Here is an 18,273-nt window from a genome sequence, read left to right on the forward strand (position 1 = left end):
GTTTATTAAAGTCTTAATGATTTTTCATTTTGGACGTTACTCAGTCAAAAGCAAACTGACCAAACATCTTAATTGTATTGATGTTTCAAAACGTTTTGATTTTCTAAATGAAAACGTTTGTTTGTAACAGTCATTCCATTTTGAAAATAGTCATTATGGCTTGGACGTTATCTGAAAGATAGTCCATTTTGTTTTTGACTGTATATATTTCTGTTTTTTCATCTTCTAAGGGAGTAAAAAAAAAAAACAAAGTTAAAATTTTTCTTCCCTTTTCTTTTGCGTTGGAATTTATTCTCATAAATCTTTGTTGTTTCAATTCCTAGTTATACTAGAAGAGCTTGTTGAATTCTGGGGATACGCCTAATAATATTCATCTCGGTGTGAGCGAAATATCCTTAAGGACAGTGTCTTTGACACGCCTCAAGCTAAACATTTTATTCTCCATAATCATCTAATTTTCCAACACCAGGTAACCCATTTTTTATTCGTATTAAATATAGATCGGGCTGGATAATTTATCCGTTTTTTCATTACCCATTTTCGACCCGAACCATATCCGATCCGACACGTCCGTTTGCCACTCCTAATTGCAGGGTATGCTGTTTTGTCTTCTCGGAGCATAATTCTTGGACAAGAATTTACTATACCGAATAAGTTTTTACCAAGTTCTTGTTGAATATGCTGCTAGCAAGCTGGTAAGTTTGAAAAGATAATGTTTCTGACCTCAAATAAGGCAATGTTAATAAAGTGGATGACTTTTCAGCTATTTGAACATTAACAAAGATTAAGACGATATGAAAAGATTTCTTCGTCACTATGCATGAGTAAAGTTATGAGTAAAGTTTTGAAAAAATAGCAAGCCAGGCACACTTTCTCAAACTTTCCTTTATCTCTTAAGCTGCCGCAATTCACTTCATAATATTCATTTTTTATGAATTATGGAAAGATAATATTTAAGTAGAGAAAGCAAATAAATGAGAGGATTTCTGTAACTGAAAAAATCTATAATGATATATAATAAATTGATTAAAAAATGATCAATTTTCAATTATTAAACAAATCATATGAAAACAATGAAGGGGAAAAAGCCAAAAAAAAAAGGAGAAAAAGATAAATAGGAATCTTGGCCAAAGAGATGTGCCAACTCACCTTCTCTATTCCTGTTTTTATATAGATATACAAATTCACAATGGTCAAACATGATCATAGTAGGTGCTTGAGGTCAATTATTTAAATTTTCAAGTATTATATATAAATATGTAACACAATTTGGCCAAAGCTTATATAAGTGCTTCACCACCCATATCTCAAAATGTAAATCCGCCACCAACTAGGACAGATGCAATAACAATAACAAATAAGGAAAAATGTAAAACTAGTTATTTATGTCAATGATGCAATGTTTGTTTCCAAGTTTAGAATGTACTGTGCCAAAAATGGAAGGTGAAGTTAACAGATATTTCTATTTTCGTTTGCAGGCTAATAACCTGTTTGGCCAAGATGGAGAAATCAGCTTATTTTGAGAAACGCTTTTGAAAAAAGTGTTTTTGAAAAAAATTCTTTTGGAAAAAATCAGTTTGTGTTTTGCTAATCAGTCTGAAAAGCACTTTTGAGAAATAATTTGTGTTTGGCCAAGCTTTTTAGAAAGTGCTTTTAATTATCAAATTACGAATAAAGACATGAATAGAATTTACTTAATAATTAATATTATAAGTAAATAAATAATATCAAAATTTTGTTATTACATGCATTAATTAAAAAAAATTCATTTTAATTAAGTAAAATATGAAAATAAAATTAAAAAGTAGTTAATTCTTTTAATATAAGTTAAATATATTAAAATTCCTTCAACAAATATAAAAGCATTCACCCCTAAAGACACTATATATTAGAAAGTTTACTAAAAATAAGAAGAAATATTTATAAATTAATATCCTAAGTATTAAGTTTAAGGGTTATTTTGGTATATACTATATTTTGTTAAGGGTATTTTAGGTAAGAAAAAAAGCCAAAACTGCTTCTGCTTCTGCTTTTGGAAAGAAGCTACTTTTTCGGCTTATCTGAAACTGCTTCTGCTTCTTCCCAAAAGTACTTTTTTCCCCAAATAAACTTGGTCAAACACCTCAAATTAGAAAAAAAAAAGAGTTTTTGAAAAAAAAAATACTTTTTTTATCTTGAGAAGCTTGGCCAAACAGGCTATAAGTGGACTAGCTTCCTTGTTAATTATCTTGATCTCTTTCTTATGTGATCTTGATTCTATTTATAGAATAGTATAACAGAGTTAAGCAATTGTTCATGGGATACATGACAAAATAGGTTCAGTCCAAAGAGTTGGGACTTTCAAACATAAGAATCATGCAAATAAAATAATTTATTTTCGTATCGCACAATTTTGAATCCCAAGAGTTGTGTAGAATTCAAAATTGGCAACCCTAATTAACCTATATAGAGGAATCACCTTTATATATATATATATATATAATATTCGAATCCTATTAAAAAATAGATCTTATGACTATTTGTGTCACAATCCAAGCTTATGACACTGTATTATTCGATTTGATCCAATAGATTTCACTACCTTGTCCTTTCGACTACGCTAATGTCAAGCCCAAAAGTGTGTGTATCACGAGAATTTATAATATATCTTATAAAGTTCTTCACTTTTCTCTCATTCGATGTTGGTCAAATACGATCATACACGGACCCATGCATATTTATACACATGGCATTTGCCCAAATTAAGCACTCCATATGTTACGCCACAGAGAGACAAGGAAGATTGTCTTTAGGTGATCATATCAAATAAAAAATTCAGAGAAAACAGAGTGTACAGAGAAGCCATGAGGAAAGCCATTGCTTCACACCTCATCGACTACGTCATAAGTCATGCGCTCAAAGGCCTATATATTCATGATATCCACAGCCAACCATTTCTCTATCTATCTATTTCCTTATGCAATTAACTACTACTCAATTTGTTGTCATATATCTAAAAAAACAAAAGTTAAGAAAATGGCAAAATTATATGAGAATGAACACCCAGTAAAGGCCTTTGGATGGGCAGCTAGAGATGCTTCTGGTGTTCTTTCTCCTTTCAACTTTACAAGAAGGTATTGTTTGATTCTTTTATCCTAAATTTTAGTTAGCTTTTTTTTAGTTAAATTTATTCAGCTTCTCTGTTTTATGAGTGGTGTTATGGCTATAGAAAACTCTAAAATAGGGGGTAATTAGGTTTGAATTAATTATGGGTGCAGAGCCACTGGTGAGAAGGATGTGCAGTTCAAAGTTATGTATTGTGGAATTTGTCATTCTGATCTTCAGCAGCTCAAGAATGAATGGAGCACTAGCATATATCCAATGGTACCTGGGTTAGTTTCCATTTTCTTACTTTTTAATTATTTATTTGCATTTGAATTTAAGTTGTATACACTGACGTGTAAAAGGTGTGTAATCTAACTTGTGATAACATGGTAATTAACATTTTTATCAGATTATTAATATAATCGATTTCTTTCACTAGGATTATATATATTTCTACTTCTTAGAGTTATTATTCTTTTAGAATTTCCTAATTTTTTAAAAGATCTTTGTTAAACTCTCACCAACTTCTTCTTCTTCGATTCTATTCTCTTCTAGCTCAATTATATTAGTGATTTGTTTATCTACCATAAATTCTTCCTATTTTTGGGGATTGTATTAAAGTTTCAATTCTTCTCTTTTTTTTTTTTGTTATTTTTAATATGCGGATTCATATTTTTTTTTTGTTGGCATATTAAAATTCTGATAAATTTAAAAAGATAATACATATACTTACAAACAAAACATATAAAAAAAACATTAGATGCAAAGTTAAGAAAAGTATAGAACAATTGAACCTAGTTTAACAAATAGTCATATATAACTTGATATTACTTTTGTTGTTTCAATATTTTAGTGCAATGCTGGGAAAGCTTAACAAAAAAGGAGTTCGCAATTGCTTTCTGCTATCATATTTGACAGAATATTTTATGAGACAGTGGACTTATAAATCTAAAAGACTAAATAAAATATAAAAGATTAAGTAAAAATAAGTTTAAAGAGAAACTAATAAAAGTAACGTGGGTCCTGTGATATTAATCATAATATATAAAGGAGGCAAGAAATATTTCACACGTAAGTTATTTATTCCTATTCCCAAATTATCTCTATCGGTCCCATAGTTTCCTTATTTATGAAATACTATAGGACTCGATGATCTCGAGGACGGGCATTCTGACCTCGTGTTCTAATTTTATAGGACTCCGGGTCGATCTTTGATCCCTTACGTTCCGAGCCCGGTAAGTCATGTAGTAGACGAGCCCAGTTTCGACCGTATACAGATAGTCCTCTTGTTTTTCAGAGAGTAAACGAGAAACAATACGAGCTTCCAATTCTCACCTCGATACTCCGTGTCAGAAACGACAAAATGAATGAAACATCTCGTCAGTCACGTTTCAATGGCATTAAATGCTTGTACGTTGTTGGTTGGCCATTCCTAGATTTGAATCGTCATTTGAAAGTTATAAATACCCCCTTCCTTATCCATTCAAACTTTACTTCCAAAACTTCTACTCTTACTTTTTAGAAATTTCTCTATTTTTCAACACTCACACTTCTGATTTCTTGAGATCCTTGTGTCAAGAATTTCGTTTGTTTCCACCCTAAATCACTAAGTGTATTGCTCTAATTCCTCTTCTTCTTTTTCCTTCCATCTCCAAAAAGAAATGGCGAAGACTTCAAAATGGTTCCCCAAAAAGAAACTACTTCTACATCATGGTCGGTCGGCGAGGAATCGGGGGTGGAACCGCCTCTTAGCACATTCATTCCTAGCAGGTGCTTGGTGATCGCTGATTTTAAGGTTGAAAAACCTTCACCCCCGGTCCGGGGTGAGAAGGTCTCGAGGTACATTTGCTCGATCGCTGAAGAAATTCTCCCCTCGGTTAAAAAGGAATGCAACTAGGTCGGTAAAGACGTAATAGTGCCCCCATGAAGATATCACTACCCAAGTCGAGGGATATTTAAGTGTTTACACTTATTCCTTTACTATGGGCCCGTTGGACCCGGTAATCATCCATTTCTGCAAAAGGTACAAGGTGTGCCTCAGCCAGATTCACCCTTCGTTCTAGAGAATCATCATCCTTCTCCGGTTCTTCGTGAGCAAGATCGACAGAAGCTCGTTTACTAACGACCATCTTATGCTCATATACAATCCCCTACTCTTTCGGTGGGGACTAATTAAACTTGCACGTCGGGCTAGTAAAGCCCCGTTCTAGAGCATCGATAAATATGTGGATCGATGTTGGCTAGGCCGATTTGTCTGAGTGAGGACCTCGGACCTGATCCCAGCCAAACACATGTCGTTTCCCGAGAAGTGGAACACAAAACGTAAGTAAAGTTTCGTTTTTCCAAGAATTTTACTTTTTACTCTCTTCTTCTTCATTCTTATCGGTGTTTGGTGGCGATGTAGCTATTGCTCTGGACCCGAATACAGTCCCCCGACTCAAGGAGTGGGTCAAGGGCATTGTTGCACAAAATCCATATTTCGAGCGCGCACGATGCGAGCTCTCGAAGGGCCGCTGGTGGGAGGCCCGTTCTCATGGTGAGATCCCTCTCCTAAGTGAATAACACTTAGTTTTCTTTTGTGTTATTGAGTTCTTATTCATTTCGTTTCCCTTTGCATATCCTTCCAAGGATGTCACAATGAGGCCTCCATCCGGCGGCGAGGAATGCCCTGCCGAGTCCCTTGCTCCGAGACGAGGTGAGGAGAAGAAGAGAAAAAGGGCTCTGAGTTCTCCGAACTTGAAAAAAAGAAAACAAGGAGAAGTCTGGTGCGCAAATCTAAGAATAGCACCAGCGCTCGAGCTCCATCCTCGGACTCACTCGATCGGTAGAGGGACGAGTCAGAAGAAGAAAATGCCTCTAAATTGGTGGCCCGTATACGGTCAGGGTTCGAGGTTCGAGGGGCCTCTGAACAAATGAGAGGTGAAACTGAATTGCCGCGACTTAGAGCGGCCGAAGAGGAGGCCGTGGCCGAGGCTTCCGAACTAGGAGGAGGCAAGGTTGTTTTGCCCCAAGTTAGGGAGGCTGATAAGGAGGTTGTGGTCGGTGCTTCCTGGGTAGTGGATAGTATCCTAATGGACACACTCGGTGTGATAGACCTCTCCGAGTCGCCTTCGTTCACTGAGTCCATGTTCATCGAGGCCCAGATGTGGAAAAGACGCCCCAACGAGGGGTCAAAAAGGGTGGTAGACCCCTTTAACTACTTTTTTTATGGCGTAGACTCTAACGCCTCAGAAGACGTCACCGGGTTGGGTGATTTAACGGTGCCAAGGAAACGTCCATCATCGGGAATGAGTGGACCTTCCTCGAGTCTGAAATTAGTCAATCAGTTTCCAGTTCCGAGTGCGAAACATGACCGGAAGCGATCGGTCATTATGTCTATTCCGGAGGACACCCGGGTTCTCTCAGCGGCGTAAGAGTGGCCAGTTACCTTCGGTGCTTGGTCACCGAGGAAGACCAAGCCATGATGAATAAGGTGGAAGTGCCATGCCTGTTCAACGAAGCTCAACATGCATTATACCGGGTAACTTCAGATAGGTCTTTTTAACTTGTACTTAGATTAATTTATATATGGTCATAACATTTTCCTTTATGTTTGTAGGACCTTGGTGCTTCATCACGCGACTTTTTTCCAATACCGGGAAGAGTTAAACCATTATGAGGCCGAGATCTGAAGGCTCACTGAGAAGAGAGATGCTTACAAACTTCTCAGTGAGCAACGCGAGGGGGAGTCTAGGAGCCTCGAAGCTAAGCTAGAAGCGGCTTGGAAGGAACATGCCGACCTGGTGGAAAAGGTAAAAGTCTTTGAGGTTAGTGATGATGAGCTAAAATCGATGACTAACGCTCCGAATCTGTAGGACCAACAGAATCTTAATCGGATTGACCAACTTCGGGGCAGAGGTGGATGTGGTAAAGTCCGAGGCCAAAGAATAGAAAAGCAAAATAGATCGTTTGTCCTCAGAAAAAGAGAGTGCCCGAACACAATTTGCTTCGGTTGAGGTCCAGCTCTGAGCCATGAAGGAAAAGGCCTTGGTGCAGGCCAAAAATATTGAAGAGCATAAGTCTCAGCTGAGTACTGCTGTCTTTGATCAAGATAATCTTGCCAAGGAGCATGGAACGGCCAAGTCAGAGGCCGAGGCGGTTAAAGTAGAGGCTGGCGAGATAGTGGCCATTTTTAAAGCCGATGTCAAGGTGGCTCAGGTTCGGACAAAGGATATCATCAAGTACGTGAAGCGGCAATCTCGAAGGAAGGCCCTCGAGGAAATTCATACTCGGGGTTTTGACTTATCGGTTGAGATCGAGAGTGCCAAGGAGCTCTAAGCCGAGGCCAAAAAATTGGCCTATCTCGAAGACGATGAAGATTAGGAAGATGATTCCGGGAATGGGGGAGACCCCAAAGGCGATGATGCGACCCCCGACGAAGACTAGGCCACTTAGGCTCTTTTGTTTCTTGCTTTATGTATTACCTTTTTGTTGAGGCCATTTGGCCTCTGTAAAAATTTGTGTCGAGGCCGTTTCGGTCCTAGTAAACATCTTTCGATATGTATATATAAGATTTTTTCCTTCCTCAATCTCTGAGTTTTTTCCACTGCTTTATTATTTATATTTGCAAAGATTTAAAATGCCTTGGCATGAACTAGTTTGGCTATGCTCGGAGATTCAAACAAGACTTGCCTTCAACATTATTTTGTTTTTGAGGAATCGTGAGGGTTCTCTGTGATCGAAATTTTTCCCCCAAAGTACTTATACTTTTTTAGATTATAGTTTGTCGAGGGTAACTTTTAAAACCCGTTAAAAAGTTTAAGGCCTTGTTGTTTTTGCTATGGTTTCGGACGTCTCCGAGCCGTGTTAATTTGGATGTAACATTTTTAGTTCGGATGTTTCCCAGTGGGATTGTCACCTTGAATTATCCGAGTTTGCCTAGGATAACAGTCCCCAAGTGAGATGGCCGTAGCCTTTAAAATTCGGGTATTGCCTAACAAGTCTTATGCCCTCGAGTTGCGATCCGTCGGACGGAAGTCCCCGAGTGAGAGTGATTGTTTGAACTTGGATTAAGGTGGCCCTTGATCTCGATACCTTTAGGGGATTGGATGTAGAAACTTCCTTAAAACATGCAAAGTAAATTTTAAGAGACAAGATATTTATCTGCAAGGAAAAGACCTCTTTTTATTCTTGTGCATAATAGTAATAAATGCATGCATTCTTTGTGCCATGGGTCGAGCAGTCTATGCAGGCATGGTTCATTTGACCGTTTGGACCTTACAATAAATCCTATCGATCGAGACCATTCAATCTCAAAGTTTCTTTCCTTGCTAAAGTCAATACCCAAGAGTAATGCCCCTAGTATTCGAGGTGGATCATAGAGAGAAGCCTCGGATGCTACTGATGCAATCTCTGACATCGATTCATGATCGTTCTTCAATTCTAAGTTAGCAAGATCCACTATTTCCTTATTAAAAACCTTGCCGGAAAACCTATTTGGGACAAAATCGGACCGAGGAAAAAAGAGCGCAATGCGTGCTTTCAGACCTAAAATTTTATACTGTTCCATACGGTTATCTACAAATGTTAGTTAAAATAAGTAAAAAAGAATAAGTGGGATCATAACTTAGAAGTTATACCACTTCAAGTGTATTATGTTCCAGTTGTTCGGTAGTTGCTCTCAATTTATAGTTCCGAGTTTGTAGGATCCCTTTCCGCCGATCTCGATAATTTGGTACGACCCTTCTCGGTTCGGCCCCAACTTCCCTTCGTTCGGGTTTTGGGTGTTTAGTGTGACCTTCCTTAGTACTAAGTCCCCAATATTGAAGTGTCGGAGATTGGTCCTTCGATTGTAGTATCTCAAGATCTGCTGCTTTTTGGAAGCCAACCAGACAAGGGCGGCTTCGCGCCTTTCATCTAATTGCTCTAGGCTCGTACTCATGGCCTCTTAATTTGATTCTTGGTCGCATATCAAAACATGATACTCGGTTCTCTGACTTCGACCGGTATTAGAGCTTCAGTGCCATAAACTAATGAGAATGGGGTAGCCCCGGTACTGGATTTCGAGGTCGTATGTTATGCCCATAGGACTTCAGGCAGGATTTCCTTCCATTTTCTTTTGGCGTCAGATAACCTCTTTTTGGTTTTGTTGGTTGATTCTGCTTGTCCGTTCCACTAGGGTGATAAGGTGTTGATAAGATCCTTTTGATCTTACAGTCTTCGAGAAACTTGGTCACTTTCCTACGATAAATTGTTTTCCCTTGTTGCACACGATTTCGGACAACATTCTGAACCGGCATATGATGTGGTCCCAAATGAAATCGATGACTTCCTTCTCCCTGACCTTCTCGTATGCCTGGGCTTTCGCCCACTTAGAAAAATAGCCAGTCATAAACAAAATAAATTAAGCCTTATTGGGTGCCCATCGAAGAGGGCCAATAATGTCCATTCCCCACTTCATGAATGGCCATGTTGACAAGACCGAATGCAGTAGCTCCTAGGGTTGATGTATCGTCGGAGCATGTTTTTGACATTCATCACATTTTCGTATGAACTCCTTCGCGTCCTTTTCCATATCGATCCAGTAGTAGCCGACTCTAATTATTTTTCGAACCAATGATTCGGTGCCTAAATGATTTTCGCATGTGCCCCCGTGAATTTCCCTAATAATGTACTCGGTATCTCTCTGTCCCAAACATATCGCTAGTGGGACATCGAACGTTCTTCTGAATAGAGTTTCATCTTAGGACAAGCTAAACCGAGCTACTTTTGTACGCATGGCCCTCAATTATTTTGGATCATAGGGTAGTTTTTCTGCCTTCAAATATTCTATATACTTGTTTCTCCAATCCCAAGTTAAGCTTGTACAGTTTATCTCGGCATGGCCTTCTTCCACTACCGATCTCATGAGTTGTACGACTGCTCCCGAGTTGAGCTCGTCGTCCTTGACCGATGATCCTAAGTTATCAAGGGCATTGGCCTTGCTATTTTGATCCCGAGGTACGTGTTGCAAAGTCCACTCCTTGAACCGATGTAATGTCACCTACAACTTGTCCAGGTGCCTTTGCATCCGTTCCTCTCTGGCCTAGAATGTTCCGTTAACTTGGTTCACCACGAGAAAGGAATCACACTTAGCTTCGATCACCTCCGCCCCCAAGATTTTGGCTAGTTCGAGACCTGCAATCAAGGCCTCATATTCAGCCTCGTTGTTAGTCAATTTCACAGTCCTAATAAATTTTCTAACTACATTGCATGTAGGTGGCTTCAATATGATGCCAAGTCTGGACCCTTTTGCATTCGAGGAACCATCCATAAAGAGAGTTTAGATTCCCGAAAACGTCCCCGAGTTTACCAACAACTCTCATTTGACCTCGGGTACTAGGGCCGGCATAAAGTCGGCCGCGAAATCTACCAAAATTTGAGATTTAATGGTTGTTCGGGGTCGATATTCAATATAGTACCTGCTGATTTCCACAGCCCATTTGGCCAAATGCACAGAGAGCTGGGGTTTATGCATTATATTTTGCAAAGGGTAAGTAGTTACAACACATATAGGATGACATTTAAAATATTGTTTCAGCTTCTAGAGGCACTTAGCAAAGCGAGTGCCAAATTTTCTAAGTAAAGGTATGTAGTTTCGGCCTCACCCAGAGTCCTGCTAACATAGTAAATTGAAAATTCCGGACCTTGCTCTTCTTGGACCAGGACTCCACTTACCGCTATCTCTGATACTACCAAGTACAGGTATAACTGTTCGTCAGTCTTTGGCGTGTGAAGCGGAGGTAGGCTTGACTGATACTGTTTGAGCTCCTCCAAGGCCTACTGGCACTCCGGAGTCCACGAGAAGTTATTCTTCTTTTTTAATAGCGAGAAGAATCGGTGACTCTTATCGAAGGACCTCGAGATGAATCGTGCAGGGCGGCTATGCGCCCGGTTAGTCTTTGCACGACCTTTACGTTGTCCACAGCCGTGATATCTTCGATGGCTTTGATCTTGTCAGGGTTGATCTCGATTCCTCAGTTAGATACCTTGAACCCGAGAAATTTACCCATTCTGACTCTAAATGCACATTTCTCCGGGTTCAACTTCATATTGTACTTTTTCATTATACTGAAGGTTTCTTGCAAATGTTCTAAATGGTCCTTTGCTCGCAGGGACTTAACCAACATATCGTCAATGTAAACTTCAATTGATTTTCCTATTTGTTCCTCGAACATCAGGTTTACTAGGCGTTGATAAGTAGCACCAGTGTTTTTTAATTCGATTGGCATCATGTTATATCAGTATCTACCATACTTAGTGATGAAGGAGGTTTCTCCTGCTCATCTGGGTCCATTCGTATGTGGTTGTACCCAGAATAGGCATCGAGAAAAATGAGTATCTTGTGGCCGGTCGTGGCATAGATCATGTGGTCGATGTTGGGCAAAATGAAAGAGTCTGTGGGACATGCCTTATTCAAATCCTTATAGTATACATACATTCTTAACTTGTTCCCTTTTTTAAGAACTACTACTATGTTTGCTAACCAATCTGGATATTTTACTTCCCGAATTGACTCTATTTTAAGGAGTTTAGATACCTCGTCCTTGATGAAAGCATGGTTGACCTCGGACTGTGGTCTCCTCTTCTGCTTGATCGGGTGAAAGTTTGGATCCAGGCTTAGCTTGTGAGTGGTTATCTTTGGTGGGATCCTTGTCATATCAATATGGGACAAAGCGAAACAATTGATGTTAGCTACAAGAAATTGAATGAGTTTTTTTCTGAGCTCGGGAGTTAACCCCGTGCCCAGGTATACCTTCTGATCGGGGAGATGTTCGATCAATGTGACATGTTCCAACTCCTCAACCATTGATTTTGTGGTGTCAGAATCATCGGGGACTATAAAAGATCTGGGAACCCCGTAATCATCATCTTCATCAGTCCCCTGTTTATCCGACTGGGTCGTGGCCGTTGTCGATAATTGCTATTTAGCCCCTTGCTTTGTATCCGAACTTGGTTCATTTGATGTTGTGAGTGTTGATATTGGAATTACTTCTTCGACTGAAAACATTTCTTTTGCGAATGGTTGTTCCTCGTAGATTGTTTTAATCCCTCCTGGCATTGGGAACTTTAACACTTGGTGAAGAGTCGAGGGCACCGCCCTCATGCTGTGGATCCATGGCCTCCTAAACAGGGCGTGGTACCTCATGTCTCCTTCGATCACATAAAACTTGGTTTCCTGGATGGTCCCTGCAGCATTCACTGGTAATGTTATCTCTCCCTTAGTGGTTTCACATGCCATGTTGAATGCGTTTAGAACTCGATCTGCATGCTCGATTTGATCTTGTAGGCCGAGCTATTCTACGACCCTCGATCGGAAGATATTGTCCGAGCTACCTGGATCAATTAACACACACTTAACTTGAGATTTATTTATGAGTATAGATATTACCAGTGCATCATTGTAGGGCTGCACGATCCCTTCTGCATCCTTGTCGTTGAAAGAAAAAGTTCCTTCTAGTATTCATCTCGAGTCCGTTTTTCCCTTGTGATGGATACTTTGGTGTGCTTTAACGTTGCCCCTTGAGGAACATCGACCCCACCGATAATCATGTTAATCACATGTTAAGGTTCTTCTGGTTCAGTCTGTTTATTAGATCCCTGTTTCTGAAATAATTCTTGGCTTGGTCTCGAAGATACCCGTTGTTGAATAACTGGGCTACCTCCTCCCTCAATTGTTGGCAATTCTCTGTTCTGTGGTCGTGAGTGCCATGATATTTGCACATCTAGTTTGGATCTCTTTGGGCTGGGTTGGATTGTAGAGATCGAGGCCATTTGGTGTCTTTGATGCGTTCGATAGCTGATATGATGGCAACAACATCAATGTTAAAGTTATATTCCGATAACCTTGGTGCTTCTTTAGGTCCGATAGGCCTGTCGAAACCGTTCTTGCTCATGAGTCCCTGGCTTCTCTGGCCTCGATCGTTTCTCCTTTCATTTCGCATAGAACTCCATCTAAACCCGCTGCTTCTTCGATCCCCATTATACGGCCGATATCGATCCCATATTCGACGTTAGTTCATAATCGATCTCTCTCTTGACTCTGTCGATGGGTCCAACAGGATAAACAAACCTGGAAGGAGTTTCTAGTTGATCATCTTTGACTTTGATTTTAGATTAATATCGGTTATGCACATTAGCCCAAGTAACAACTGGATACTCTATCAGATTCTGCTTCAATTGCTGTGAAGCCACCGAACTTCGAACATTGTGCCCTTGGGTGAAAGCTTGAACGGCCCAATCATCAGCGACCAGTGGCAGGTCCATCCGTTCCATTTGAAATCGGGACACGAACTCTCTAAACATCTCATTATCCTTTTGTCTTACTTTGAAGAGGTCTGACTTCCTGGTCTCGACCTTGAAAGCTCCAACATGTGCTTTCACGAAAGAGTATGCAAGCAGAGCAAATGAGTCAATAGAATTAGGAGGTAAGTTGTGATACCATATCATAGCTCCCTTTGACAAGGTCTCTCCGAATTTCTTCAACAAGATAGACTCGATCTCATCATCCTCCAGGTTGTTTGCTTTGATCGCGCATGTGTAGGAAGTGACATGCTCGTTTGGGTTAGTTGTTCTGTTGTACTAAGGAATCTCGGACATGTGGAATTTTTAGGGATCGGCTTTGGAGCCGCACTCGGAGGGAAATGTTTTTGTATGAACTTCTTGGAATCCAAGCCTTTCAGTATTGGCGGCACTCTCGGGATCTGGTCAACCCTGAAATTGTAGGTTTCCACCTTTTTGTCGTTTGGTTCGATTTTCTTCTCCCTTGATTCTATCTGTTTCGTCAGCTCCTCGAGAATTTTTATGATCTCGGGGCTGGTACCTGACTTATTGTCATTCGACCTCTCTGCGACCTGTTCTTCCATACGGGTAATTTACCGGGACGAATCAGGTTCAATTCTGTTCAGTGTGCGGCTTTGGTTGTGTAACTGAGCTATCGCCGCTTGTTGAGCCTATAATATTTTGAAGATCATCCGTAGATTGATCCCGTCTCTTCTATTGTTTTGAGTATTCCACGCTATCGATCAGGCTCCACCACGGATGTTATTCTCGGGGTCAATAGGCAGGTTTGTGTTGATAGCGACATGCGAGTTAGTGTCCAACATGTCCACAACTAGAATTCCGACGGGATCAACGCGCGGTACCTCGTTACCGGGCGCGATGTTTTTATTTTCACTATGGTGACCGGACTCATTATCAAAAGGTAGGGGTGCTAATTGTGAGTTTGACATTTTGAGCTTAATCCTGAAATCAGAGACACTTCAAAGAACAAGTATAAAATAGTGTGTGTTATGGAGATTTATATCAAATAACCACTATTATCCTTAGCCCCACGATGGTCACCAAACTGTTTACCCTCAAAATCGAATAACAATTGAATTTGTAAGTGGTTTTAAGGATACATTGATTAAATTGATACAAAGCGATAAATTAAATAGCAATTGAAATAAAACATGGTGAAGTAAACTCGAGCCACACGAATTGAACAGTAACAACTTTGGGTGGTGATCCAACCTTGAACAAAATGCACTTTGATCAATGTCAAGACACAATTGAATGCTTTAAAGAGAAAATAATAGTATATTGCCTCTGAATGCGTGTTACAGTCCCTTTACAAGTAATCAGACCCCCTCTATATAGTAGGGGAATCCTACTTTATATACAATTTTATAAAAGGTAAAAATCTCCTTATTTGCTGGCTCCTTATCAATACGTGCCGAGATTCCTGCCGTAATACTTGATCGATCACGGATATTTCGGCCTTCTGTTATTTTGGTCTCTTGTTAGTTATACTGGCAATGTTTTCTCGAGCTCGTTCGAGGTAAGGGTCGATTCAGGGATCATGGACTCGATGTTCTCGAGGACGGACATTATGACCTCGTGTTCTGATTTGATAGCACTCGGGTCGATCTTTGATCCCTCACGTTCCGAGCCCGATCTTTCATGTAGTAGACGAGCCCGATTTTAACCGTATACAAAACTTAAAATGCAAGTCATATAAATTGCATAATAATGGAATAATTTTTATTCAGTGTATAATGATGATATAATGTGTATTTAAAAATTTGAATCAATATATCTATATTTAAAATACATATTATATAAGTTTAAAACGCATGTTATATAAATTGATAATAATGCAATAACTTTTATACAATGCATAATAATGATATAATGTGTATTTAAAATGTGAATCAAAATATATAAATTTAAAATACAAATGATACAAGTTAAAAGAACCAAATCTTATAATGCATATATATATATATATATATGTGCGCGCGCGAGAGAGAAAATGATTACTATTTATGGAATAAATAAATTAGAATCCAAACATATTCCTTAAAAGCGGAATACTAATCCCACAATTTGTGGAGTCTGTTTATTGCTTAATCTACACATAATATTTCAAACCTGCTATACTTGTAAAAAAAGAGAGGCTATTTATGGAATAAACAAAAAATAATGTTATTAATACAAATATTATTAAATAAAAGATTGTCCGTGTAAAAATCTCTAAAATATTAGCCAAATCAAGGTTTATAGGAGAAAATTAAAGTTTCTGTCTTTTCAAATTGTTACGCTAATTCCATTTTAAGAGTTCTTTAATGGAATGAGAAAGATTGAATCATAATTAAATTTGCATTTATCTTTTTCAAGAGATCAAATTGCAAGATAGATATATGTTCTTTTACTGCAAGAGATCAATAGCGGATTTATGTCACTTAAGGATGACATGGGAACTACTAAACTATCTATTCATCTTGCAAAATTCGAAAGTGCAATTTAATCACATGTTACCCTTTGGATATTATCGATACAGTTCATATCTAATACGACTGATATTTTGAAATTGACAATTGTTCCAGATATGAAGTTGTTGGTGTGGTAACTGAGATTGGTAGAAAGGTGGAGAAATTTAAGGTTGGTGACAAAGTAGGTGTTGGATGTTTGGTAGGATCATGTCGCAAATGTGAAAACTGTGACAACAATCTCGAGATTTACTGTCCTGGTCATATAATGACATACAATGATATTTACACTGATGGAATCACCACGTATGGAGGTTATTCCGATATCATGGTAACGGACGAGCACTACATGGTTCATTGGCCGGAGAACTTGCCAATGGAAGCTGCTCCATTGCTAAATGCTGGAATCACAACTTATAGTCCTTTGAAATATTTTGGACTTGACAAACCTGGAATGCGTATTGGTGTTGTTGGCCTTGGTGGCCTTGGCCATATGGCTGTGAAATTTTCCAAGGCATTTGGAACTAAAGTGACTGCTATTAGTACATCTGCTAGTAAGAAACAAGAAGCACTTGAGCGTTTAGGTGCGGACTCATTTTTGCTTAGTCGCGACCCTGACCAAATGCAGGTGAATATTATAACTCATGAATTTATACCTCGATCACTCAATCAACTATGCTTCAATCTTTAACGAGAGTTTGATATAAGAATAGTAATTTTCTTTTATACATGTAAGCAGGCTGCAGCGGGCTCGCTTGATGGCATCATTGACACTGTCTCTGCAATTCACCCTCTTCTTCCATTGATTAATTTATTAAAAACTAATGGGAAGCTTGTAATAGTTGGCGCACCAGAAAAACCACTAGAGTTGCCTGTATTTCCCTTGCTTTTAGGTACGTTTCTTGAATCGACTGTTTCTATATATATCCATGCATTTATACAGAAGTTATATGATCTGATAAACAGGAAGGAAGCTAGTGGCTGGAAGTTGCATAGGAGGGATCAAAGAGACTCAAGAGATGGTAGATTTCGCGGCAAAGCATAACATTACACCAGATGTTGAAGTCGTGCCAATGGACTATGTGAATACAGCTATGGAGCGTCTTGCGAAATCGGATGTTAAGTACCGTTTTGTGCTTGACATTGGGAATACATTGAACAAGAGTTAAGCCACTGGACTTATTGTTGTCTCATATCTCTGTATTTTGGGGCAAGAAAACTAGAATTTGGCCGACCATGTGTGTCTGTTAGTCCATTAAGAACCGGATTGCATAATGTATTTTGCCATATATATGCTTATGAATTTGTTTAGCATGCACCTATTGGTGTTTATTTCTTATGTTTTTGTGTATCAAAGAAAGGAGACAGACAAATTTTCACTCAGCCGGTTATATTTATTGTTTACTTTTTCTAACCATATACATAAATTATACATTGATTATATATAATTATACATATATAAATACCTCCACGGCTAGTTTTAGTTTTCACTCAGCCGGTTATATTTATTGTTTACTTTTGCTCAAATTCTGTATTTGTATTAAGAAATTCACTAAATATCTATACATATTTGACTGAAAACCCAGTTATTATTATATACTAGTATTAGTACCCGTGCGATGCACGGACACAAATCTCTAATTTGAGTGATTTGATTTATGTGCAAATAACTTTAAAATATTAATCTTTCAGATAAAAATTATATATAATCATTAAATAAATGTTAATAAAAAAGCAAAATTTTCTCAAATCTCTCAAAATTACCCATAATTTCTTGTCCATATTGCATTACCCATAACTTAAAATTATCATATTCTTGTCCGTTACTTCCATTATACAGTCAAACCTCTTTATAACAACCTCGTTTGTTCCGAATATTTTTGGATGTTATAGAGAAGTGTTGTTATAGAGTACATATATTATAACATAACATGAAAATTGGTTCCGAAAAAAGCTTGCTTTTATAGTGAAGTGTTGTTATATATGAATAATGTTATAGAGAGGTCTGACTGTAATACATTATAAATAAAAATATGTTTTTTTTCTTGTAGTAAATTTTTTTATTTACCTTTATTCTTTTATTCTATTGTTCATATTAATATTTAAATTTATCATATTTTTTTATAATACGTATATTCTTATCTTTATAATTAATTAAGATAGAGGCATTGTTTTTATCTTTCAATTTATTTATTTTTTAAATCGTATTAATTAAGATAGGGCAGACAATATCTTTACAAAAATATTCATCGTCTTTTCATACAAATTCAAAAAAAAAAAAATTTAAATCAAGTATTAGTATTAACATTATCCTAAATATTCAAGTGGTTTTACAGTAGTTTGTCACTTGACTTAACCACAATGTAAATTTTATTCGTTATTATTTAAAATACTTTCTCTTCTCAAAAATCAAATATGT

General features: G+C 38.1%; 1 protein-coding gene and 1 long non-coding RNA gene across 2 annotated transcripts; both read left to right on the forward strand.

The window, feature by feature from the left end:
• Window positions 1-2,845: 2,845 nt before the first annotated feature.
• LOC142178875 (cinnamyl alcohol dehydrogenase 2-like) lies at window positions 2,846-17,237 on the forward strand. The gene is made up of 5 exons (XM_075248658.1): window positions 2,846-3,113; window positions 3,258-3,371; window positions 15,972-16,482; window positions 16,594-16,747; window positions 16,821-17,237. Exons 1-5 carry the CDS (start codon window positions 2,890-2,892, stop codon window positions 17,021-17,023), a joined length of 1,206 nt encoding a protein of 401 aa, XP_075104759.1. The 5' UTR covers window positions 2,846-2,889; the 3' UTR covers window positions 17,024-17,237.
• On the forward strand, window positions 3,378-7,652 carry LOC107764852 (uncharacterized). The gene is made up of 2 exons (XR_001643306.2): window positions 3,378-6,604; window positions 6,683-7,652. It is a non-coding gene; the product is annotated as an uncharacterized LOC107764852 (long non-coding RNA).
• Window positions 17,238-18,273: the final 1,036 nt, after the last annotated feature.

Source organism: Nicotiana tabacum, unplaced genomic scaffold, assembly GCF_000715075.1.
Source record: "Nicotiana tabacum cultivar K326 unplaced genomic scaffold, ASM71507v2 Un00011, whole genome shotgun sequence".
In the NCBI taxonomy this organism is placed as follows: domain Eukaryota; kingdom Viridiplantae; phylum Streptophyta; class Magnoliopsida; order Solanales; family Solanaceae; genus Nicotiana; species Nicotiana tabacum.